The 25777-nt window shown below is 42.8% G+C and overlaps 1 protein-coding gene across 9 annotated transcripts in view; it reads left to right on the top strand.

Annotated features, from left to right (window-relative positions):
* The window catches only part of CUX1 (cut like homeobox 1), a 270225-nt gene that overhangs the window by 153013 nt on the left and 91435 nt on the right, over positions 1-25777 (top strand). For all 9 annotated transcript variants that reach the window (XM_032130115.1, XM_032130112.1, XM_032130116.1 and 6 more), the window contains one exon: positions 18229-18277. In XM_032130115.1, the coding sequence (XP_031986006.1) occupies positions 18229-18277 (49 nt within the window). The remainder of the gene's footprint in view (positions 1-18228; positions 18278-25777) is intronic.

The raw sequence follows: 25777 nt of genomic DNA, 5'->3' as shown, positions 1-25777 counted from the left end.
TACTGACCCAAGAGAAAATGTTGATTTTTTTAAACTTCTTTTATTTGTATGTGATAAGAATAAAGTAGCTGCTGTAGTAGGTTATGCTTTTTAATTACAGATTTTGATGGCAGGATCTAAATCAAGAGGCTGTATCTGGACTTGGTTAAACTTGGGGCTCAAAGCCAGAATTGATACATGTTCTACTTTTTAAAATGCAAGTAAATGCCTGGAATGGCTCATATTTCTAGGGCAGAAGTTTGAAATAATTAAATTGCAGCAGAGTACACAATGTGGGTGTCTTTGAAGAGGGTACTCCTTGCTTATATGCAGCAGCACTTTTAATAACTTCCCTGTCCTGGGCTGGTTTAGATCCATGGAGCCAGTTGGGAAATCTGCATTAGCATTGGAAGTTGCCATCTGAGTGACAACAAACAACTCCTGCTGCTGGAATGCTAACGATGACAAGTCATTTGGTACAGCCATTTGCCAGTTTAATGGCTTAAGCAGCTTAGTTTTAATTAAACAGCAGCTTCTGTGTATGATATCAGGGAAAAGAATGTTCTGCTTACAAGTGGAGTTGTTTAGTGTTGTCCCTGACTTGCTGGAGACACCAACAGCCTCTTTGTTCCAGCATTCAGCTGGTGCATCGTCTGCCAGTTCATATCAGAATTTGTCTGCAGTAGAGCCAACAAACCCTTTTGGGGTATGGATGAGCCCTAATCCATTGGTTAAGTGCAAACTCAGCCTTGCCTTAGTGGCAGGAATTGTTCCTTGGGTGGGAAGAGCTCCATCCATGGGCTACAATTCCAGGTGTGGTTCCTCACAGAGTGTGTAAGCTGTGGGATCCTTCCCCTCTCTGCCAAACTCTAGGAGAGACCTAGGCACTGACTGATAAAGGGGTAAAATTCCTGCCTCCTGTCAGAAGGTGCACCTGGCATGAACAAAAAGTGACTGAAGTGTTCAAGGCCGGGTGGGATGGGGCCCTGAGCACATGGAAGGTGTCCCTGCCTGTGGCAGGGGGGTTGGAATGAGATGATCCTTAAGGTCCCTTCCAACCCAAGTCATTCCATGATTCTGTGATAATCTGCTGTAGGAGGAGTGAGGGGTTTGGTGGTCCCTCTGAAATTAATTTCACAGAGAATAAGTGACAGTCAGGAAAAGCCCCCATGTCCTTCATTCCCTAGTCCCTGGAAGCTAGAAACCCAGTTTTGTAGGATAGTTGTGCTGGAAATGACAACATTGTCACCCTCAGGATCATTTTGCAGGTGGCAGAACGCGAGTTTGGTGGGGAATAACAGAACAAGGTGGCATTGCCACTTGCAGACACAGTTCCTGTTGTGAATCATGCTGCTTTTCATCAGATACCTTTCCAAAAAGCCTTTTTTTAATTTGCAAGGAGTATGTGGCGTGGGCTCACTGTATTCCTTGGCTGATACTCCTTTCTCTGAGAGATTGATGTGATGTGAACCTCTGTGTGGCTGGTGAAGGTCTAACACTTGCACTGTTTAAGATTAGAGCCATAACGTCACCTGTAGACAACTGATTATCAACAGCCTGGGTTTCAGAGCCGTTCCCTTTGATTTCTGTTATCTGCAGATGTCAGCCACAGCACTCATTCCATGTTACCTGATCCCTCTGTGTGCCGAGAGCTGGGAGCTCCAAGGAAGTCGAGATGCTTTGAAGGAATTTTCCCACCTTCTTTATTTCTCCTTTTCATTTCCCATCCCTTCCTCTTCAGTCCTTACGTACCTTTGAATCAGTGTGGGCAATTTATGCAAAATCTGATGTTACACCCGTGTTAACAACAATAAGGAGGCAACCAGAGGGTTTCTGAGGTTAAGAAGGTAATAATGCACAAGGTTTAGCTCAATTGTGCTTATTGGGGCAAGTATTTCATATCTTGAATTAGAACCTCTTGAGACTCAATACAGCCTAACATTGTCTGATTTATTTAATCACATTTGCATGAAATCAGATATATTCATCAACAGAGAGCATCGTGCGCAAATCGAATGAAAGCATAACCCAACACAATTTCTGGTAGGAGAATTTATCCTGCAAGTTTTAGGTGGTAAATAGTCAGCAGTTTTGTTGCTTATTCCAGTTTGTAGTCACTTAAATTCATCAGCAGTCTTTCCTTGGCTTTTCACATGGATGAAGTCTTGAAGTATGTTGTGACTTTTTACAGAGAAAAAAATCACCCATCGTGGGTCATTCTCATGAGAACAGTAAAGATACAACACTGTTGTTGTAATCGTGCAGGTATCTGGCACTCCCAAATTGGGCATTATTGGGTTTTCATCGTCTTGGTAAATCAAGGACATGTTCTTGTTGCCAGTCACAAAAGGAAGATAATACAGAGCCCTTCTTAATGTCATGTGCTTCAGAGCTGATGTTATAAGGCAGCTTGTCCTTTCTTTCCCAGAGCTATCTACTTTTAAGGGCTTTGTTTTGCACGCTGCTGCAAATACATTTGCTGCCTGCATTAGTCATTTACAGTACTTAGATCCTGTAACTATTGAATTGTTAACATTTGGAGCCAGCTATAATTATCTTTTATTATTATTATTATTATTAATGGGCATAGTGCTTTCTTTCCTCTCTAGCTTTCCTGAACATTTGAGGGATCTTTAATGCATCTTACACTGAAGCATCATCTTTCATCCCTGTTTAGACTGTTTGTTTTCTTATCTCTCTAAAATGCTCACCAAGAATTTTTTGTCTTCATGAAGTTTTTGCTTCCTTTGGATGTGCAAAATGGATATCCCAGGGAAAAATACGTGGCAAAGGTATGGTCCTGCAGAATCACCACCTTCCAGGACTGCTTTCAACAAGAGCTGCTGTGGCTGCACACCCACATAAAGCAGCAGCTCTATAAACCTCATGCAAATCCCAATTTCTGTAATTCCTTGTTGGGTAGGAACCCTAAAACAGTAAAATAAATGGTGGTTACCAAGGTTAATCACTGGCTATTCTATCAAATGTTCTTTTTATCTGTGTTCCAGTTCAGAACTGGGAGTTTTCTTCCACTTTTAGGTAAATGGATGGAAGCCCTTAATTTAACTGTTAGTTATTAGTTTTTCTGGTGCCTTACTTGAATTTTTCCATTTCTGAAACCATACAAACTAGAGGTGCTTGACTTCAGCATTAATGGCACTCTTTTTCCCAGTGTTTATTGTTGGGCGGGGAAGCTGGAGGGAGGATGATCCTGTTGATGGTGATGTTGTTCACATCTGGGGGAATATCCATGGACAGGCTTTCCTTTGAGCTCCTAATGACCCTGTGGATCTCAGAGGTGGAGGAGGGCTCTCAGCTGTGCCATGGCCAGACAGGCTGCAGTGGTATCAAGTGAACTCTGTGCTGATGGGCTTGATCAGTGATTTTCTGTGTGTTCTGCAAATTCCTGCAATTCCACTGGTTATTGCTAAGAAATCACAGCAATGACTGTGAAAGGCGACCAGTCATAAACTGTAAATGTGCTGTACTGATGTTCCATCCTTTGATGGAAAACTCCAGGTAGTCTGGAAGTTAGAAATGGCTGCTGGAGATCCCTGGTGTGTAAGTTCTGGATGGGACTTCATCCTTTTAACCCTGAGGATTTCTGTCCATAGGGCAGCAGTGGCTCCCTTGTCTTTTCCCTATTTGTTGCCTTCATACTGTCATAGTTGTTGTAGTTTTAAATATACCATATCTTGGTGTTAAGTATGTCTGACCAGCTTAACTCATCAGAAAACCATTTCAGCAGAGGGCTTGTAGCTGATAATGGCTGTACTTTCGCCCTCCTCTCTAAAAGACAGTGGCCACTAAATATAGCAGCACGAGCTATTTTTGATTATGTAACATCTCTGCCTGTCTGTACTCTGATTAAATAATCTATTTTCTTGGCAAAGGAGTGCGAGTTCATTTTCTGTTATTGATCAACACCATATTTTAGCTGTGATACAGATGACTTATTTGTCTTGCTGCCTGTTGGATTGATTTCTGTCACCGCCTTGCCATCAAGGGAACTGGCAGTGGTGGGACCTGCCAGGCACGTGCCTGTTCTGACCCAGAGCAGTGTTTAACAATCCTTCTGTGCAGTGTGTTGTGGATAAACTTAATACTTTTTGTTACTGTTTTTCAGTCAACATATTGTCTGGTATCTGTATGAACTAAACTTTTATTATTTATCATTCACACTCATGTTATCTCTAGGTGATTCCTGATCCCTTGTACTTTCTATCTCCATAGCAGTGGGACTGAGTAAGTTTAGCTCTACTCAATACCCTAAAATAACCTAAATGGCCAGGGCCTGTGGAAGACTTAATTATTGACCATTTCTTCGAACAAATTTAAGAAAAAACATCTCTGGATTAAATTCGTGAGCCTTACAGTGGATTTCAGCATCCTGCCCATAGAGACCTCTCCTCCCACACCTTTTATTTCTGTCACAACATCATGCAAACTCCTGCTGAATGCTTCAGCCCATGGCTTAGGAAGATGCTGCAGCTGCAGCCACCAGAAAAGGTGGTGAGGAAGGAGACAGAGCCAGAGAGCCCCGTCCTCACTGTTTGTAGAACACTGGAGAAGCAAAATGAGGTTCCCTGCAATAATGATTTACTACACAGGGCCATAAAAGGAGCTGAGGCCAGGGAAAACAGCAGAAGACTAAATCAGCTTTTTTGGGAAGTTCCAAACTTCCACACACGCAGTTCAGGAGCTGCTGGCACCAGCTGTGTGCTTTGGGAAGAGAAGGGGGAGTTGCCCTGCTCCGTGGCTGGGCCTGGTTACACCTGCATGCTCCACAGGAGTGCCCAGCTGAAGCCAAGGGCTCAGCCATGGGGGACCACAGAGCTGGGCAGAGGCTGCCACACCTGAGCAGTTTGGGTGCTGGAGCAGGTGAAGAGCAGGTGGGACACCTGACAGGGTTACGGGGTACCTTTACACCTCCCCAGCTCTGGGAACAGCAGGGACAATGTTTGGCACTGAGGGTCTAAACAGGGTGAAGTTGCTCATTAAGCCAGTGCTGGGTTTGTGGCTCTGGGAGCTGTTGGTTACAGAATTAGCCCTACATCACAAACCAGGCAAATCCTAAAGGTTGGTTGGCATTTCCTTACTTCCCTTCTCTCTTACAGCTGTTGCTTAACATAGGAAGGATATTTTTCATCCACTCGAGCATTCTGCTGTAGTAGAATTGTGGAGGAATAGTCATTAGCAACACAAAATAATATTTCCAGTTCAAACTCCCCTTCTGTAGAAATACTAAACCTGTTCTATTAACTGTCAAAACAGAATAATCAAATAGTTCCTACCATGGAGTACAGCGTTAGTCAAGCCTGAAGCTGTTTTATTTCAGCAGTATTTTAAAGACTCAACAACTGTTGAAAGGGAAGTAAAGAATTTGAAAAGTGTTTCTGCAAATAACATTTTCAAAGGTTAAATTAGAAAATTCTGCTCTGTTGTCCTCCAAGGGCTTGCAGTAGTACCTGGTGTTGTTGGGGTTTGCCACGAAGGATTATTTAAAGTAATTTTGCTGTCTAATACATATCCAGTTTGGATTCTGTGTAGACAGGCAATCTGTCAGTCATATTAGTGAGCATCCCTCATAATCCAGTACAACTGGATGCTAAAGTTGGAAAAAAGTGAGCAGAGTTACGTATTCAGCAAAGATGTAAAAATAAAACCTGCTGTGTACTCGGCTGGCACAGGAGGCTGGAGGGAAGCTCCAGCACAGCAAGTGGTCAGTGCCAAACTGTCATCCAGCTCCCTGACCCACTCCTGGGGGCTCTGGGGACTGAGTCTGCTTTGTGGGTGTCCCACAGAGGGAAGGGAAAGGAGAGAGAGGGAGGCAGCTCCTCCATGTGAAGCCCAGGAGGTTGCTCTGTGTCTCAGGGGCCTGCCCACATGAAGTGATAATGAACTGGTGCAGGTTTGGACAACACTTGCCTGTTCTCCTTCCCCTGGTTTGTTTTCCCTATTCTGTGGTCTCACATTCCCTCCTTTGTTTCTTTCTGCCTGTTTTTTTTTTTGCTGCTTTGTCACTGGGGTCAGCAAGATTGATGCTGTTGATAGCTCTAAAGTGGAACTGCAAAGTGCTGACATGATGGCCATTTGACAGGTGTCTCCATTCAGAGCAAAGCTGGAACAAATTGGGAAGAGAGAAAACCGTATTGGTAATTGAATACATTATTATAAAGACAGCAATCATTCTGGTTGTTAATCTTCAGCATAGCTCCTGGCAAAGGTAAAACCTACTCAAAATGTAGAATAAACACATCTCTATCGTGCTTTCTGCAATTTTCATTCCATTTATTGAATAGAAGGAGATCAGCTGCCTTTATCAAAGACCATGTAATGCTATTTTCAGTAGCCAGAAGGAGATAACTTGCTTGAGAAGCTAACAGAGAATGGGCACATCACCTGTATTTACTTCTAAGCCAAGAGCATCTAAAGCATTCCCCAAATACATCTCCCACTTGAATGCTGTGTTACTGCAGTCAGTGTTTAGCTTTGCTTTTGCACAACATGCATGTCCTTTACACTGAGAATGGCAAAAGCTTGCATTTTTAATCCAGATTCCATCACTAAATAATGCCTTTTTGTTGCCCATAAACAACTGTCCAGATGCTACAGGTGGTTTGACAATGAAACCAGGATATTGTTGTATTTGAGTGCCTGTTGGTGAACGTGCTTGGGGGCACATCAGCAGCTTGGTAAGAAATAGTAAATTGGAGATTATTGGCCTGGTGGACACATTCATTTTGTTTCCTGGCAATAAATCCTTCAAAAGGCTGTGTAGGATGTTGTCTTACCCTCCACAGTACCAGTTGCCAGGTCAGACTGGGTAAAGGAACAGGTAATTTAGAGAACTCGAGCGTTTGGGCTGTGACTGGAACAGGTATGGCTTTCCTTCTTTGGTGTGGGGTGTTTCCCCTGATCCCTGTCCAGGTCCCTGGGGGATTGCTGTTCTCCACACGGCAGGAGCTGGGGTCTGTCACTGCTCTGCTGGGAAGCAGTAATTTCCCTTTGATCTGTGCCTATGGAGTGACACCTGTACACAGAATTCTGGCTGTGCTCTTTCATTCTCAAACGGACTTAAAGCTGTTGCACTGAGGATAAACTGGAGGCAGTTAGAGAAAAGCTTTTACAGGTTCTTACAATGATGGACAAAGATACAGAATAAATAAGGGGAATAAGGGCAGAAATCAATCGATAGCTCATTTTTCCAAATTACTGAGCTCCTCAGCTCTCTGTGGTTAAAGAGAAGATGAGATGCTGAGTGTCTCTGGAAGGAAGCTCCTAAAGATTAGTCTGGAATGTGAATGTTGATACAGTAAAAATTCTGAACAGTCTCCAATTTTTTGAGGTTGTTCTTGCTCTAAAGAAAACAAACATACAGAAATCTGTGATTTTGGCAGTGGTGTAGTATGAGGGAAGATTGTTCATTTTGGGATTGTAACTGCTCAAAACCTAAAGGGATTTTACAAATGTGACATGGTGATTATAATAAAAACAAAAAAGCCCAAAAGCCAGCAACCCTCCCATGTCCTTGACGAGATATTTGTGCTCATTTCACACATTGTAACTGCAGTGATATTACCAAGTAAATTAAAATATTTGTGTGTATTTTTAGAGGATCTTTAATCAAAGCACAGACAATTCCTCCTGCTGTTTCTCCAATCTAAAATATTGCCATTCCGATAAAAGAGAATGACACTTCAGATGCCTGCAATTAAGGTTTCTAATTTTGGCTAAATTATCTGTTTTAACTCCGTAAGTAAAAATAGGTAAATGGTTGCAGGTTCTTTATTTCAAAATGTCAAACTACTACTACTTCTACTACTACTATTATTGTAATTAAATATTGTATGTAAAAATAAATTCTATTTATTTAGTTAGTTGGAGAAACAATTGGAAAAGAGCTTAGGTGAGTTGTAGAAGCAGAATTAGTGTGATTTGCTCTTTTAGGAAGTTTTTATTTTACACTTTGTTATACATTTTTTTCGATGTAAATTTTTTAAAAAGGCAAATTCTGAAAACCTGGCAGGTTCTGCTGCTGTGCCCTGGGAGCAGAGCAGCCTATTTGTGCATCCACAGCCCTGCAGGACCACAGCCTTCATCCCAGTTTCCAAAGGAAATGGAGCTTCCACGAGCCTGTGGTCTGTTTTACTGCCAGCCTGCTTGGAGCTCATCAGTTCCCCTCCTAAATTAACTTGGAAGCTGATGATTGACTTCGGCAGTAATTAACAGCATTAGAAATCCCCAGCACAGGGAGTTCTGGTGGAGCGTGTAGGAACTGGGAATGGGAGGAAAGGCAGGCAAATAACCCATTTGAGGGCTGCAGGTTGAGGGACAGCAGCTGCAGGTTGATCAGCCATGTCTCCATGGCTGGAGAGTGTCTTTAATCTGTATTTCCTATGATTGGTGGGTGGGAGGTGAAGAGGGGACACTGAAGGGATAAGGGAGGGACCTGGAGATGTCGCAGGAGGAAGCAGCCATGGGGGGCAGCTGGAAAGGCCCAGATGGCACAGCTGATATTGTTACAATAGTACTGTCTAAACAACTTTATAGGAGCAGTCGATGGGAAGCAGGGCTTTGTTTGGGCTGGGGCTCAGGGAGGATGTGTGTTTTATCCCTGACTCACCTCCACCAGCAGCATCTCGGGAAGCAGCTGTGGCTGCCAGGTGAAGCTGCTCCCACCAGAGCAGGCTCTGCCACAGAACCTGCTCTGTCCAGGGAGGATTTCCTCACTGCAGGAATTCCACAGACTCCGAATCACAAAAATGGGGGAGAACCCACCTGACTCTACCACTCCAGAGGCTGGTCCTTGGTTCCTTACAACACCCAGTTCAAAGCTGCTTTTTGGAGTAAATTGCCATTACCCAAGTCTATTAAATTTCCCTCAGATGATGTTTAATTGGGAAGCAAATTAACTGCCAGCTGAAGCTCTGTGAGCAGACTACACAAATGCTTCACTCCTGGCAACGGGGATAAACACCCAGAGAGCAGGGAATGGACCCAGAGCCTCCAGGTCCCCAGCTGCCCTGCAGGAATGTGTTCTGGAAGTCAGGGAAGTGCAGGGCAGGTGGGAAAGTGTCAGGGTGTACAGGTTTGGGAGTAAAGTGAACTAAGTCACCATTAATAACAGTCACATCCCAAAATGACTTGCAGAGGATGAATTAGAGTTTCTGCCAGCGTGGACCACAAACCCACCAGTGGAATAAGTGAATGGAAGAGGATCCAGTTTCTGGTGTGAGAGGCACGTTCATCCTGCTTGTGTCAGGATCAGAAAGAACTGAGGGGGTGAAAAACCTGGGAACCAGCGAGGAACTTGCTTTGTGTATGAGGAGAGCAACTTTCCTAATAGAAAAACCTCTTTAGGTTCAATCCAAATGTTTGGATCCTTGGGAAACAATGATTTCATCAGCAAATCTAACTACAGAGTGTACCCTAAAGACCCAAGATGAGGACAGTTGCAGGGAACAGAAGGTTTAATAGTGCTGCTGCCTTGATGTGATTAATAAGGCTGCTGATTTCCCACATCTTATCAGCTGACTATAACACTGTTTTGTATATTTGTTATCTCCATGCTGCATTGTGGTATGGGTGGATAAATAGAAATACCATGGAGGCGACAGGAAACAAAACAAAAATAATCAAACATGTTTATCACTAGAGCATTAAAATGGCTGCTGTGGCAGACACCAGATGAATTATGCAATACATAACTTAATTCTCTGGGCCACAGATGTTTCATTTTTCCTGCAAGAAGCTGATTGAACCTTGAATGACAGTTTCAGGCAGTCTTTGATTGCTCTGTGGGTCACATGCTTGATATGACCTGCATTTGAGTTGCTTTCTACATGCTGTTGCTTTATAAAACATGTAAAATTGACATCGTGTTGGCTGCTCAAGGCCAAGTCAGGAGTAATTCCATGGGTTTGATATGCTTTGTGTGCAAGGAGGGGAGAGGGAAGGGTGCCTGTGTTTAAATTCTGGTGTGTTACTGAATCAGCTGAAGTCAGGAGAGGGGAATTGCAGAAAGCTCTTTCAATTTGTACCAGGAGGCACAAGGAAATTGGGAGTTTGCTGCATCCATGTCATCTCACGTTGTTAGGAAATCCTGTCAGATCAGCAATGGCTCCTGCTTCCCAGGGCAGGCTGGCAGTGCTGGGAATGTTTGTCTAAATCACCTCCCCTGAGCGCAAACACTTGGCACAACCTGGAGGTTTTGTTCCCCACCCTGAGGACTCCATCCTGCAGATTTGCTGGGTTTGTGCTGGTACAGCAGGCCTCAATCTCAGGGCCTCAGTGTGGGTGGGATTCTGACATAAATAACATGAAAAATTAAAGATGGGAATGTTCTTCCATTCTGTTCTCCATGGCCTGTAAAGGGAGGTCAGAAGGATCACAGCAGAATGGAATTGCAGGGTCTCCTCTCCTTGTATCCCAGTGCAGGACCTGCAGGAGAACCTGCAATCTGGAGCCCGCAGCTCCAGAGGTTCTAAATTTCCCACCAGCTCCTTCAAAAGTTGGTGGAAATGGATTTTTAGGTCTGTCTAAACAAGGTGATTTGTGTCTGCAAATTTCAGGTGCAAAAATTATCTTGGTGCTTCAACACCTTCTTTGGACTCCGGTGTGGCCCAAAGGATTGTGACCAGTGCTCTGAGGTGGGAGGTGTCAGAGAGGAAACCCAGAATGATCCAAATCTGGACATTCCTCATTTCTGATTTTGATGCTACTCATAGGGCTTTGCAGGGTGAAGCAAAAACACACTGTAAAAGAAAAATAAATGTTTCATCAGGAGAAAAAGGATTTATTGCATTTCTTTTCCTTTCTGTGATGGGCAGCGTGATTGCTGGACATGGAGCTCACAAGAGATCTGTTTGTGGGGAGAGAAAAACAGTGAGAGCTGAGTAAGAGTTTTTTAAATGCAGGGTTAAACAGTCTGGAGAGCCAAAATTCATATTGACCGTTCATGTTGCAACATGTGCAGATATGTGCCACAAAAGAACATACTATTGCCATCAAATAAAAAAGATGGATCATCTAGTTATATATTGGCTAATTTTTTGATCCAACTAATACATCTTTTCTTTCTTCCAGCTGCTTACATTAAGTGTTCTCTGGTTTGCCAGGTGTGCCAGGGTTGTGTGTGTGACACTATGGGAATTACAGCTCTGGGGTGCTGTGAGTTGACGTTGTCTGTTACATATAATTCTTTTTTTTCCTCTTTGTCTTTTATTGAGCACATCAATTAGTGTCAGTCAGATCAATTTCTCTCCAGAAATGATTAAGAAAACACTGATGATCTTTAGAATCTGCTCCCTTGTGTCTCACTGGGATAAAGCTGATTTCTGTTGTCTATAAAACTTTATAATTGCGAACATGTTTATTTTACCCTTGAAATCCTGACTTAAAACATGAAGAGGGAGCAAAGTGCTGTGCAGGTTTTCTTGGAAAGCACTTTTCCTATGGACTGAAAGATGTTTTATTCTACAGGGTCTTTTCTCTCTAATGTTTGAGATGATTCTTGTTTTTCCAGGTACCGCTCAGTATCTTGGGCTTTATAAGCAGTTTCTTTAACCTTTTTCAATATTTGATGATCACTTGACACCTTTCAAGCGCTCAGGCCCTCGTTTATTTGAAGATCATACCTGCAGCTGGTGTGGCTGCTTGATCCTGGTGTGCTTAATGAGAAATCTTTCCATGAGATTTATTTCCCCAGCCTGGATCTGTGTGCGGTGCCGTGCGTGGGGGCAGCTAGAGGAAACCAGGATGAATTCATAAATAAGGATAAAACAACCCAAAAAGATGGGGAAGGTGGTGGGTCTCTCTGCTTTTTGCCAACGGAGGAAGTTGATTTAGTGCAGAGTGTCTGCACAGAGGATCTGGGCAGTGTCCAGTGGACATTTCCCCACTCCCAGCTTAGTGCAGATGACGTTGGGTGCAATCACCGGAGCACCTGAACCCAGCCTGCCTTTGATCTCTCAATTTAAAGCCTCCAGTGTTTCACTGCTTAGCAGAGAGAGGATTTTTTTTCTTCAGTTGAGTTCCTAGGAAAGGAAACACCCAATTCATTACTAAACTTAGTGGATTTATGAATCCCTGAACAGAGAAATTCTTTTACAAGAGGCCTGGATTTATATGACACTGGAAAAAGGATTATCTGATCTGAAGATCCTTAGAGGGTTGCTCTGAAAGAAAATATTAACCTATATATAGCTCTTGCAGTTTGAAAAGTAGATTTGAGAACTTAGTAGTAAAAAGGGTGTGAGATCTTCCCCTTTGACATGTTGTGCTGAAATAACTTTTTCTTTTATTCTTTGTACAACCCTTCTGCCTGTTATTCCATCTTGTACTAGCAGTAAAGGTGAATTTATGCTCTGTGGATGTCTGTTGGATTGGAATAATTATGAACTCTAAAAACACATAAATGTGTGTACAGTGATACTCATAAAGTTCCAAAGAATAAAATTAGTGGGTTTTTTATATTACCTTCCTCTGGAAACTTTCTAAGAAAGTGTTTGGTGGTTTTTTCTTTCCTAGAAATTAGGCAGCAAATCCCAGGCACCTTGGCAGGGCACTGAGGTGCAGGGATTAGATGAGGGCATCCACCAGCAGAGTTTAGGAAGTGGTTAGAACTTGGGTAGGGAATTTTTCGCCCCTCTGCTTTGCTTAAAGTAAAAATAAAATTGAATATTCAAATGCTGGAATGCTCTCGTGGCCTGAGTGAATGCCGTGATCATTGGGCTGCAGGCAATTCTGCCATTGTTTAGTGATCCGAAATTGCTTCCTAGACCCAGGAACCTTCCCTGATAAAAATTTCATTGAAACCTGAAAAAATTCAGTGCACTGCCTTTTGCTCTTTTTTTATTTTTTTCCCTTTAAATGCTTTGGCCCCTGTTCTTCTTTTCATCCCTTCCCAAATATCCCAAATAACCTCACATTTTTTGCCTTGTGCTGGCCAAGTGCTGGGTTACACTGCCTGTAATTTTAAGAGGCTGAGCTGTTTACCTAATTTGGCCAAAATCTGCTCTGTGCCGGTCACAGATATACGTTACAAGGAGGATTTTTCTTTTTTTTTTTTTTCCTTAATTAAACATAAATGCACATTAGTTGATAATGTCTGCTTTTAGTTCAAAATTGCCTGCGTAAATGTTTGGGTAATTAGAACATTTTAACAAGCCCCACTGGCTCCATATACCGTTTGCTCCAACTAGTAAACTTTTACATGTTTTTAAAGAAAACAAATGTGTGGGAAAAAATGTTGTTTGTTTTTTGCCAAACCAAAGTATTAATCTGCCCTGGTAGGGAAGTTTCTTGGCCATGCCACTGACTGCAATTTCCAAAGTGTCATCTGTATTTTTCAGTCCTTCCATGTATAAAGAATCCAACAGCAGTTTCCTTCAAGGTTGAGTAAGTTTGAATGTTTAGGGGGCTGTAGCCACAAGATTTGGCAAACCATTCACTTGTCATGTTAATAAAAAAGGAATTGTTTCTGCCTCTTTAAGCTAGTAGCTAAATGAAGGACTTGGATCAACTGGATTTTAATCATAAAGTCCAGATTCTTCTTGCTTGCAAGTGAATAACTTCGTGGTGTTCCAGGTTTTCATCTGATTTAATTTTATTTAGAAGAAGAACTGAGCTTTTTCCCTGTTACCAACCCTTGAATTTGCTGGCTTGTTATGCTGTTCAAACCTAATCGGTTTTCTTGATCTTAAAATGAAAATCGAGCCTTTCTGCACTTTTTATTTCCCATAAGCAATTGAATTGAAAAGTGGGGTGGTTTGGGGGTTTTTTTTCAACTCCTTAAGTTGTTTTTTATAGATAGCATGTTAGCTTTGAGGGCTGTTTCATGACTAGTAAAAGCTTATACCTTGTAAAATCTATAGCTTTTAATGCATTTTGTTTCTCACTTCAAACACAGTACCAAGAGAAGAAATAATAGAATATTTCATGGTCGTGCTGTTTCAACACTTCAGATTCTTTTTAAGTGGTGATGCTGATTTTGTAGCTAGAATGCTTGGGCTTAAAATTTGATTCCCTAAATTCCTTAGTCTGAAAATGTTGAAACTTGGAACAAGCTGTAATACACCCTGAAGAACTGACTTGCTTACATGATTACTTTTCCTCTGCCATGGAGATTATAAGGAACTAGATCAGATAAATGATTATATTATCTGTGGAATGCAAAAACACAGGATAGATAACATTTATTCCTGAAAACAGCTTTTCCCCACTTTTTTTCTCATGATCTGTGTTAATGTTTAGAAAGTATCACCCTTGACCAAACCCTGATTAATGTTGGGTTGCAATGTAGAAATCTGGTGTAACCACCATAAATATCAGTGTATTTTAGTAAAATGTCTTCCTGTTAATAATTACCCTCATTCTCTGTATCTGTCTGAAGAAGGAACTTTGGGGGGTTTTCTCCTTGCCTTCATCTCTTGGAGTGATGGGGGAATTGAGGCGTTCATGAGGGGCCAAGGTTTGTGTTTCTTCAAGAATAAAGAAAGTAAAAAGTGAAATAATCAGATCTCTGGTTCCTAAAAGTGACTTTGGTTCACATGGGGTGACTTTGGTTACAAATAGATTCTGTGTAACCACAAATTTGCTGATTAGGTGAACAAATTCTTCTCTGTGAGGGTGGGAAGGCCCTGGCACAGGGTGCCCAGAGCAGCTGGGGCTGCCCCTGGATCCCTGGCAGTGCCCAAGGCCAGGCTGGACATTGGGGCTGGGAGCAACCCTGGGATAGTGGAAGACGTCCCTGCCCATGGCAGGGGTGGAATGAGGTGATCTTCAAGGTCCCTTCCAAGGTCACTGTTCCCTTTGAGATTCCCATCAGATTTTCGGTGCAAGCCTGCAGGACAAGCCCGGAGCTGGATGGTGCTCTGCCTGCCAAGTTGTTCCACTGAAATAAAGAGGGATATTGAAATAGGAAGGGCTGAAAATGAGCAAATGTAGTGGAGGGTGAATACATCAAAAATGACCTGTGTGGGACTCGTTCAGTGAGCCAAGCAGAGCTGCCTTGTGCCTGACAGGTCTGAGTTTGACACAGTCCTTTGTAAACAATAAATCGATGCAGGTTGTTTCTGTGAGTGCATAAAAGGTGGGAGAACTGTAATTTATTTTATAATAAATACTTGTGCTGAGCAAACAGTGAATGCAGCTATTAGAGACTTGCTCAAATAAGTGATTTTAGGCTGCTGAGTGCCAGCTACTGATGTGGTAGTTGAGCTTTTAAAATGAAAAGCCTGAATTCCTTTTGAAGATTCTCCTGAATGCTGTTGACACTTGTGCTAGGAAAGAATACAGAGTAATTTAATTCATTACTTTACTTAAAGATAACGTTTATGGTTGCAGCATTACCCTCCATTGGTGTGCAGACTGCTAGGCTGGAGGTGTTTTGCTTGAATTTTTTTGGAGACGTTACATCCTTCAATTAGGTGTGCTGAAAAGCTTGGGAGAAGAAAACGTAGGAGGGAGAGGGGAGTTCAGGATCTGTCAGCCGGTGTGTCTGGATACAAGGACAAAGGGACAATTTTGCCTTTGGCTACAGTTTGACACTTTACTGGATTCAGTCAGAATTATCTGCGCACGCTGAAGGGTGCAAATGTCATTTTTATGGCATTCTATATCCTCAGTTGCTTCTTTTTGTAATTGGCTGTGTATCCCAGTGCTGTAATAGAGCTCTTAAATCCTGACCCCGGCCGAAATGGGACACAAATACCAGTATTAATATTTCTCTCCATTTTAAATGCAGGCTTGAGCCTTTCTACCTTGTTTTTCCAGCACCATCTTGTGTTTTCCTGGCAGCCACCCACCCGTGCTCTGGCTCAGGGTGCTCCTCTGCTTTACTGCTCTTGGTCCTCTCTCCCCTTTGTCCATTGGCCTCAGATAGCCCTCTGTTCCTTCCCTTGCTCCTCTGTCTTCTCCAGTTTCCCTACCTTTGCCTCCCCTTACCTTGCCCCTTTAAAGGTGGCTGAAAGTCCCTGGATGGTTCCAGACCCCCTCAAACTTCTGCCCCTTCCCACTCATCTTTTCTCCATCAGAATCATCTTCCTTTCTGCCAGAAAACAAAGAGTTTCCCTGGCTGAGCTGAAACCCCACCTTCTGCTCCCAAAGCCGGGCACTCATCCTCTCCCAATCCCAGGGTTTCTGCTTCCGAGTCTCTCGCTCTTCTTAGGTGCTGTAGTGTTCCAGACCTTTGGCTGATACCTGGCACCCCCTGTTTGGGAGGAAAGGCGGGGATTTTATTGTTCTCCTCACCCCCCAGAGAAGGAGAGGAAGCTGGATTGGTTTCAGCTGCAGCCGATGTGCTGGGATGGGACATTCCCAGCTCTGATTTGGGAGGCGTGTGACATAATCCAGACATCATTTACTGGCTCCATATAACCTGAGGCATTCACACGTAAATTGAGCCTGAATGCATAAGCTTATATAAAGAGGATCCTTAAACTATCCTAGCTAAAAATATTTGTGAAATGCTGGGATGCATCTTTTCAGTGTGTTGGGATGCTCTCTTCCCTCTTACCTGTGTTACAGATAAGCAGTGGGGTCACTTGCATGGGCTTTGGGACGTGTTTTGTTTTTCATGTGAAATTCTGTCATTTCCGTAAGTGAGTTAATAAGTTTTTTGGGCCTGGAGTCTAAAACACAAGATGTTTCACAACTGCAGAGGCCAAAGAGACGGAAAGTGTTATTGCAGGCTGATTTTAGTGTGTCCAGGTCAGTCTCGTGGCTACTCCCTTGAATCCTTTTTTGCCCAGGCAGTGGTTGTTCAGTTCAGTAAGTAATGACCATTATTTATTAATTCCAAACATGGTGTGCAGGATTTCTTCCCAGTGTAAGAGCACATTGCTTCTCCTGCACAAGAAAACACATGTTAATCTGTTTACCATTATTGTCCAAAAGATTCTTTCAAAAGGCAGTTCATGTTGCCCCAACAATATTAAAGGCTGTAATTTAAAATAATTTTCCATTAATTTATATACATGCACATTTACTGATTATGATCTTTTGCTGCATTTCCCTAAGTGTACACCCAAAAGCCTAAAACACTGCTGAGGAATAAGTCAATATTCACTGTAATGATCCAGTGTGGAGTGTGCCAGAACCCTGATGTACTTCAATTAACCATCTTTCCTAACGAACACCTGCACAGGAAAATGGATCTTCTGTGGGAATCAGCAGAAAAAACAAACCCTGACTTTTCTGCATGGGCAGAGGAAGGGAATTCCAGTATTTCACAGCTTTTGCTGATAATGATCTGCTACAGATTAAAAACAAAAACCAGACATTATGGTGTTGGCAGATTGCAAAAGGACTTGCTGGTAAAGCTGCTGTTCAGAGGAGATGAGGATAGTGTTTATTGCTTCCATATGGTCCAGGCATACAAGACAGGCAAAATGTCTGGGGAGAATAATATGTCTTATTATATTGATACAGAACATACTTTTTAGGGCTGTCAGCCCTTTTCCTGGTACCTTTCCCAGGTGAGAGCCTGAGTGGGAAATACTTGTCCATGATTGAGCGTGAAGATAAGAAAAGATTGCTTAAGGATTGGCTCCATTTGTGTGAGTGAAGTATTAGAAATTCTGATTTTTAAGGGGTCACGTCTGCGAGCTGCTCCCTTACACAACAATCTGAAGGATCTCTTGTTTCATTGACTATTTGTATAGTTTTCAACCCTTTAACTTTCCAATTCAGCATTGCAAAGTGCATGAAGAGTCTAAATTTAGAGTTTGATCAATTTGTGTCAAAAAAACCCTTTTTTTCACGTAATGTAAAATTATATTTCTTGGTCTCTTTGATCTCTTGATTCTTTTTTTTAGCCAAATTCTGGGCACACTGAAACAGAAGAATAGCTGGTTGCTTTTGTGTATATGGGGAGTTGACTGAAGATCTGTAGTCTTTGAATTCTCCATAATTATCACTTGGGAAGCACCTTTATGTGTTGGAAAAATTACACTGCCTGGAATTTTGGGGAGTAAGACCTTCAAAGATCCAATGAATATGCTCAGATATCAATTTGCCTGTTGCATTGCAAAAAGAGAACAGGCAAAAGAATTGGAGACTTGCAGACTGGTCCAGAATACCCCAGAGGATCTCACCAGCCAGGAGATGAGCTGCTCAGTCCTACTGTGTCCTTTTACAAATAAATATTGGCAGTTGGTGCTGTTTGTGTGCCTGCTGCTCTGCCTGAGCTCGTGCAGCAGCCGTTCTCTGTGTGATAACAAAACTTCTGCTCTCTTGTTTTCCCAGGGCTGATGAAATCGAGATGATCATGACAGACCTTGAAAGAGCGAATCAGGTAGGATTTCAAATGAGTCTGCCATAAAATTCTAAGTGTGACTTGGAGTATTCTTTTTTAATTCTCGTTTGGATTTCATGACAGTTCTTTTGTATGCAGTTCGCAGTCATAACTGCGTGGAGTAAGAAAATATGCAAATTTTGAGCAAAATACAGCTCTTTAGGGATGCTCTGTAAGGATTGTGTGCACAGTAGAGCAGTGTTTGCCATATATTTACCTTCTAATAATTTAAACTTACGTTTCCCACTATGGTTATTCTTGGCTTTGTGTTTCTAAACCCGTCATGTTGGCCCCTACTCAGATATGCAGGTGAATGGTTTGCCCAAATTAAAGGGCCTCTGCCCTATGGCTGTGGCAGGGCTGCAGCTTTTGTGGACTTCTCCAGACTTTTCTTTCCCCTTCCTTTTCTGCTGTGTTTTATTGGCATATTAATTTTTAGCAAGAGTTGGATCAGACTGTTCTTTCTGTGCAGGACAACAAAGAAATTGTCATTTGTTCCTGCAGATGTTAATTTGGGCTGTGAAATGTCTCTCTGGCCATCCCTCACAGTGCACACTCCTGACATGAGTGGCACAAATACTGAGTTTTAACAAACCTAACACCCTTGCAGAGAATCCTTCTGAAGGAGTGAGGTGATGGAGGAGATGTGTATGACCAGGCAGGATTCCCATGACAATGGAAATTCCACAAGCCAGTGGGTGGTGGTTTCTCAGAGGGAAACCTCAGCCAGGCATTTGCTTATCAGTGAGCTTCATTAATCCCTCTACCACGTATGATCAGAGATTGCAGTCTTAAATCTCCCAGGCTATGGATTTATAATCCAGTTGAAGTTCACCTAAGAGCAGCTCCCTTCCAGTAGGAATAGTGGCAGCTCCTTCCCCTCCCTGGGTCCTGCTGTCAGCAGTGGCTGTGTGAGCCAGACCAGGTCACTGATCCTGTTGAAAATGTACCCCCTGCTCCAGCTGCTGTTTTGTTTTGTCTTTTCCCTGTTGCCAGGTCATCTTTCAGCCCCCACGCTCCCCTGCTGCAGCTGTCAAGTCTAGCAAGTGCCATTGGCCTTTACATTAGTTCTTGGAAAATTGGAAAAATACAAATCACAGAATCATTTCCGTTGGAAAAGCCCTCCAAGATCATCCAGTCCAACCATTACCCAGCACTGACAAGGCCACCACTAACCCATGTCCCCAAGTGCCACATCCACAGGGCTTTGAAATCCCTGAAGGGATGGGGACTCCACCACTGCCGTGGGCAGCTGTGCCAGGGCTGGACAACCCTTTCAATGAAGAGATTTTCCCTGATATCCAACCTAAACCTCCCTTGGAGCAACCTAAGGCCATTTCTTCTTGTCCTATCACTTGTTACCTGAAAGCAGAGCCTGACCCCCACCTAAAGCCTCCTTCCAGGGAGTTGTAGGGAGAGAGAAGGTCCCACCTGAGCCTCCTTTTCCCCAGGCTGAGCCCTCCCAGCTCCCTCAGCTTCTCCTGGTGCCCCAGACCCTCCCTAGGTCTGTTTCCTTCTCTGGACGCACTCCAGGATCTCAATGTCTTAATGAAGCCAAAATCATATTTGTAAGTTGTTGTTGTTGAGTTGATTATTTAGTCAGTAAAAGCAAACTGGTGTTTGTACAGTGGGTTTTTAGTTCTGTCAAAGAACTTTTGTAGACGGCATTAAATATTGATGGAAGTCCTAGTAATTATTTGAAAATATGTAGACTTTTTAGAAATGGTGTAGGTGTTAAAAATGTTGTGGTAGAATTATTTTGTGATTTTTGCAAAGGCAGTACATTTTGCAATGATTTACCCAGGAGTTGGTTTTTTTCCTTCAGTCTAAAGGGGGCCTGTAGTTAAAGAAAAGGTATTTCTGAATTCTTCATTGCCTCCTAAAATGGATTATACCTATTTATCCAGAAATGCTGTTTTTCTATCTTAACTGGTACAAAGCTGCAATGTGGGTTGGGTTTGTTTTTTACTTTATTGTGGTGCTTTTCTTGTAATTAGGTAAAATTTATAACTGCTTATGTGTGTAACCCTTAGTTTGGTTGTATTTCTGCAAAATCTGACTGTACATAAAATCAGCGTGCCGTTCATCTGAACTCTTGCAAAGCCAGAAGAGGGGGTTCTGGCTCCCCTTCTCCATCTCCCTCTGCTCTTCGTCCCGCTCTGGCTGCTGCAGTCCCATCCCCTCCTAAACAGCAGCTCTGGCAGCTGGGGGATCCTTCACTGAGCCCACTGAGCTCAGTAAGTGCAGAAAGGCCTGGATTTGGGATGAAGGGGCCTCATTTGTTCTCTGGGGATTTAGCAACTTGAGGCAGCTCAGCAAACTGTGAGAGAAGCCACAGCATGGAAATCACAGAATCATGGAATGGTTTGGGTTGGAAAGGACCCTAAAAATCATCCAGTTCCAAACTGCCTGCCATGGGCAGGGACACCTTCCACTGTGCCAGGCTGCTCCAAGCCCCATCCAGCCTGGCCTTGGGTGCTTCCAGGGATCCAGGGGCAGCCACAGCTTCTCTGGGCACCCTGTGCCAGAGCCTCCCCACCCTCACAGGGAAGGATTTTTTCCCTTGTCCTGTCACTCCAGGCCCTTGTCCGAAGTCCCTCTCCACATCTCCTGGAGCCCCTTTAGGCCCTGGAAGGGGCTTTGAGGTCGCCCTGGAACCTTCTCTTCTCCAGATAAACACCCCCAGCTCTCCCAGCCTGGCTCAGAGCAGAGGGGCTCCAGCCCTGGAGCAGCTCCGTGGCCTCCTCTGGACTCTCTCCAACAGTTCCGTGTCTTTCTTGTGTTGGGCCCCGTGGGGGACACAAAGAGGACTCTGTGGCCTTGGAGGAGCTGGAGAAGGCAAGGGAAGGTTCACCTGGAGAGGAGCAGGAGCTGCTGCAGTGTTTCAGCTCATTTGTTGAAACATCCCCGTAGAGTCCTTGCCTTGTGTGATGCTTTACCTTTATAAAACGTTTTGATAAATTATATCTAATCTTTGTAGCAGCAATTCCTGTGTTTTACCTCTTTCTAGTTGAAAAAAAATATATATATATTGGAAGGAATTAAATCTATTGCACAGGCCAGAAAGTGAGTTTGCATCAGGCTGAAGTGTGACAATTGCAGAAACAAGTACTTAACCTAATTGTGTATTTAATAGTTAAATTAACATTTCCTTTTACCATTTCAGTAAGTGCTCATTCCCTGTTATTAAGGCTACCTTTAAAGAGTAGCGCTCAGCACGACTCCTGCTTTGCTCATGGACTGCCTTGCTGATGTGGATGTGATGTTTTGCTGCTCTGGAATTAGCACTGACCCAAATGACTGGGATTCAGAGCACAAATTTACATGTTTCCAATGAAGATGGGGGGAAATTGGTGTAAATTTTTATATATCTGACATTTCTTGAAAATGCCTTTCCCAGTTAGTGCCCTTTTTAAATCCAGAGGTGGCACTTCAGAACTTCCCTTGCTGTTGTGAGGTGGGGAGTGCCTTTCCCTCTCCAGTTCTGCAGGAACAGGGGCTCCCTGACTGTGGTCCAGGTGTCCATAAAAATGATAAAACCCACAGGGACAGAGCTGATGTTGTGACTCCCACCCCTGTGTCCTGTTGGGTGAAGCAGGGACCAGTCTTCTTATCTTCAGCTCCATCACCTCTCTTCTCCCAATGTTTTTCCTCACTTGCATCCTCAAGTTTTTTCATGCAGGAACTTTCTGGGCTGCTTTGCGTGATACCACCCCCAGAACAAATTACTGGCTCATCAAAATAATTGCCTTTAAATACCAGTGAGCTTTGCAATTTTCTGCTCAGAGAGAAGGAGGGGTAGTGACCGCAAAGCTCCCTCCCTCTCCATTGTGTCATTAACTCAAGGTGTAAACTGAATTTTCCCACAAAACGTAATACTGAGAGAAATTAATCCCTCGCTGAGACAGAGGTGGGTGCTGGAGATGAGGGGTGATGACAGCCCCTTCTTTCTCAGCTGCTCATCCAGGTGCTCAGTGCCATTAATCCACAATCTTGAGTGAGGTTTTATGTCAGGGCTGGTCCATTCTGACTGGCAAAGCTCAGAATACCCTGAGTTACACTCACTGTGAGGGTGACATGGGTGCAACCCTTCCCTTTGAAGGTCATGAGAGGTTTTTTTACATAAAAAAGGGCAAGACTAGTGCATTAAAATGTCTGGTGCAGCTGCACCAGCCTCGAAAGGAGTCGTTAGCTCCTGCCATGGAGCTTTAGGAGGGGTGTAAGGTCTGAAGCCAAAATCCCCACTGCTTTCATGGTAAAAGATGCAACTGCATCATCTCCCAGACAGCAGGAGGGTGCAGAATCCCTGTCCAGCCCTCTCCTCATCCCCAAGGTTGTGGGACTCAAGTAGTTCAGGCCTGTGCAGGACTGAGGGCACAATAGAGCCAAATACAATAGGAATGGCTCATTTTCACTTTATTAACCCAGCGGCTCGATGACAAAACTTGATAACATAACCCACGAGTTCCCCCTGCATTTCCATGAAGATTTAATAATGCTGTAGTTTGGGGAAGGGACTCATTTTATTAAGATTTCATTTTGCACAATAAATCACTGCATATTTTCTGATATGCTACGAAGTATAAGAATAAATAATTAAAACTGAACTACCCGTACTTGTCAAAATAAATGATTTATCATAGTTTGGGATACAGCATCTTTGAATTTTTTATTGTTTGATTCCCAGAATATTCTAATTTCCAATCAGGGAAGTTAATGAAGCTCCAGTGTACTTTCCTGCATTCACAGCAGTTACAGTTGTGTTACTGTATATTTTAGACAAATATTTATGGTTAGCACTTTCCTGTACCTTTTCAAGTTTACACCTTTCCAGTAAGCATTTATGGCAGCAAAGTCACAGAATCTTTTGGGACGACAAATTTATTCCAATGAATTATTGTTCTGTTTCTGTACTTCATCCAGCAACCTGGAATCATCCAGTTGTGCCTGAGAAAAACGGAGGTTTTTGTTGGACAGAATAATTCCTAGGCTGTGAAAACAGAAATATTTTGGAGTTCTAAATTTTTTAAATGACAGCAAGGCTTATTTTAAGGTTTTAATACTGAGTCAAAATTTCTGGCTTCATGTCATTGATGTAGTCAGATCTCTTTTCTGGCTTTATACACTGATCACATAGTTTAAAAAAAAAAGAACTCTAATGGGCTTTGTAATTTGAGCTTTCTGTAAAGAAAAAAGTGCTTTTTCACTTTTAAAACAAAAAGAGAAGAACTTTGGTTAGGGTTGTTTGATCCTGGGTTATTGTATTTTAATCTGGAAGAGGAAATAGATTGGAAAAGCAGACTCAAGTATAGGTATCCTTACATTTTGAGAGTGGTAACAGAAAGAGGACATGAGATTTCTGTGTGTGTGTGTGTGGACTGTATTTTGTAAGCTATAAATGAAGAATTAATTTATTTTTTCTTCTGTTAGCCCTTAGAAAAGCCAAATGTTTCCATTGGTTTTCTTTCTGTCTTCACAGTGCTGATAGGGCTCCCAGATTTCTACTTGGGGAAAGAAAGTCAAATGTAGAAACTTCTGCTACCAATAAATCAGGAAAACTGTACTTCGTAAAATACAGAAGCTTTTATTAAAGAATCTAGACTGGATCAATACCATTTATTCCACAGAAATGTAGTGTTGGGTTTTAAAGTCTGTAGAGGAAGGGTTTGTGAATTTAAGCACTTTTTGGAGCCAAACTGCCACTAAAATACATAAAACAGTGTCTGCTATAAAAGTAGAAAGCAAACCTCACCAGGGTGTTTTACCAGAAGTGCTGCTCTCAAGATTATTTTTTATTTCCTTGGGTATGGCACCTTCCTGTCTCCAACAAATCACATTGGAAAATGGTTGGAAAAGATATTCCTGCTAAGTGAGATTGCCATAAAATATGTATGGTTTTGAGCAGCAGATGGAATAAATTCCCCTTTTCACTCAGCAGCACAAGTGCAACACAATACAGGTGGTGCTGGTGCTCGGGGGGTTTGCTGTGACCCACCACACCCCTGACGAGGCATCCTTGGGTTTGCACTTCCATGAGGAAGGGAATTCATCCTGCCATGACTCCTGCATCACACTAAGGCTGGCACAGACACTGCCAGAGGATTTGCTTTTATTTCTGGCTCCCTTGGCAGTGAGCTGGATGCTTTCATTGTGTGCCATCACCCAGGGGAATTGCCCCATCCCTGGAGGTGCTCCAGGCCAGGCTGGATGGAGCTTGGAGCAACCTGGGATAGGGAAAGGTGTCCCTGCCCATGGCAGGGGGTGGAATGAGATGAGATTTAAGGTTCTTTCCAACCCAAACCATTCCATGGATCCAAGTAAGTTACACTGCTTCATGGCAGATGAAGTCATTCACTTAATCCTGGGATTTCACTGTCTGTAAAGTGGGAATAATAACATTTACTTTACAAAGGGCATTGAGATCCTTGCACGGAGAAGTTCTGTATAAAGGCAAAATATGGATAACATTATTTTCATGCAAACACGGGTTTCCTGCAAATGCCTGGCTATCAGTTGGGAATACATTTATCTGGCAGCCTTTCAGCACACAGAGGAAAGTGCAATAGCCTGAAGACAAGAATGAAGACAACCCAGCCTCTTCTGGTTGGTGGAGTTTTTTCTTTTTTTCCATGTAATTCTCCATTGTTGGGAAAAATGGGTGCCAGAGCCCTGAAAAATCTTTCATGTCCCTGATGTTCTGCTAACCTTGCTGCTGTTCTGTGGAAGTAAGGGCCATCTAAAGGTTTTATAGCAAATTTTTATAGCTGAAAAGTTGGGAAATTAAAGCACATTGAACCAGTGTGTTTTAATTGATGTTGTACTCTGAAAAACGCAGCTTTTGCAGCAGCTTGCAAGTCCGAATGTCAGCTCCAAGCGTGGTGATTGCTGCCATAACCAGGCTCATTAACTGCAGCAGAATTACTTGTGATAATACCCACTCCTCGCCCATAGGAAGATTTTCCCACATACAGCACTGAATTTAGCATGGAATAAGGAAATACAGTTTGGCTGGTGGAACTTTAAGGGAAAGGTTATACATTTTTTTTCACATAAGTATCTCATTTTACTGTTCACACCACTGGTCTTTGATCAAATTAACATTTTACTGTAAGTAGAAGAGCACTCGGTTCATGCTATTCATTATCTTGTCAGGAAACAAGGAGAATAATTTAAACTGGGTATATTGTGTAAGGCTTTTTTTTTCTATCTTTAATTGGAAAGCACATGGCAGCGTTACGATCGTGACCTCCCAGCTCCACTGTGAGCTGTACAATATTTACCCGCTGTATGAAGGAAAATGGAAGTGTTTTGAAATATTTTGTTACCAGGGAGGTAGTTCTGTACTAGAAAGCAGCAGAGTAGGAATTAGGAGGAATTGTATGACTGAACTATCCTGACAAATAGGATTTTGGGCAAGGCTGGATTTGCATGAGCTCCATCAAGGCCATTAGTGTGGCTGTCACTGGTCATTGAGGGGGTTTTTTTAGGCTGTGCATAGGA

Source organism: Corvus moneduloides, chromosome 20 (assembly GCF_009650955.1).
Source record: "Corvus moneduloides isolate bCorMon1 chromosome 20, bCorMon1.pri, whole genome shotgun sequence".
In the NCBI taxonomy this organism is placed as follows: domain Eukaryota; kingdom Metazoa; phylum Chordata; class Aves; order Passeriformes; family Corvidae; genus Corvus; species Corvus moneduloides.
This window is presented reverse-complemented; position numbering and strand designations above follow the sequence as displayed.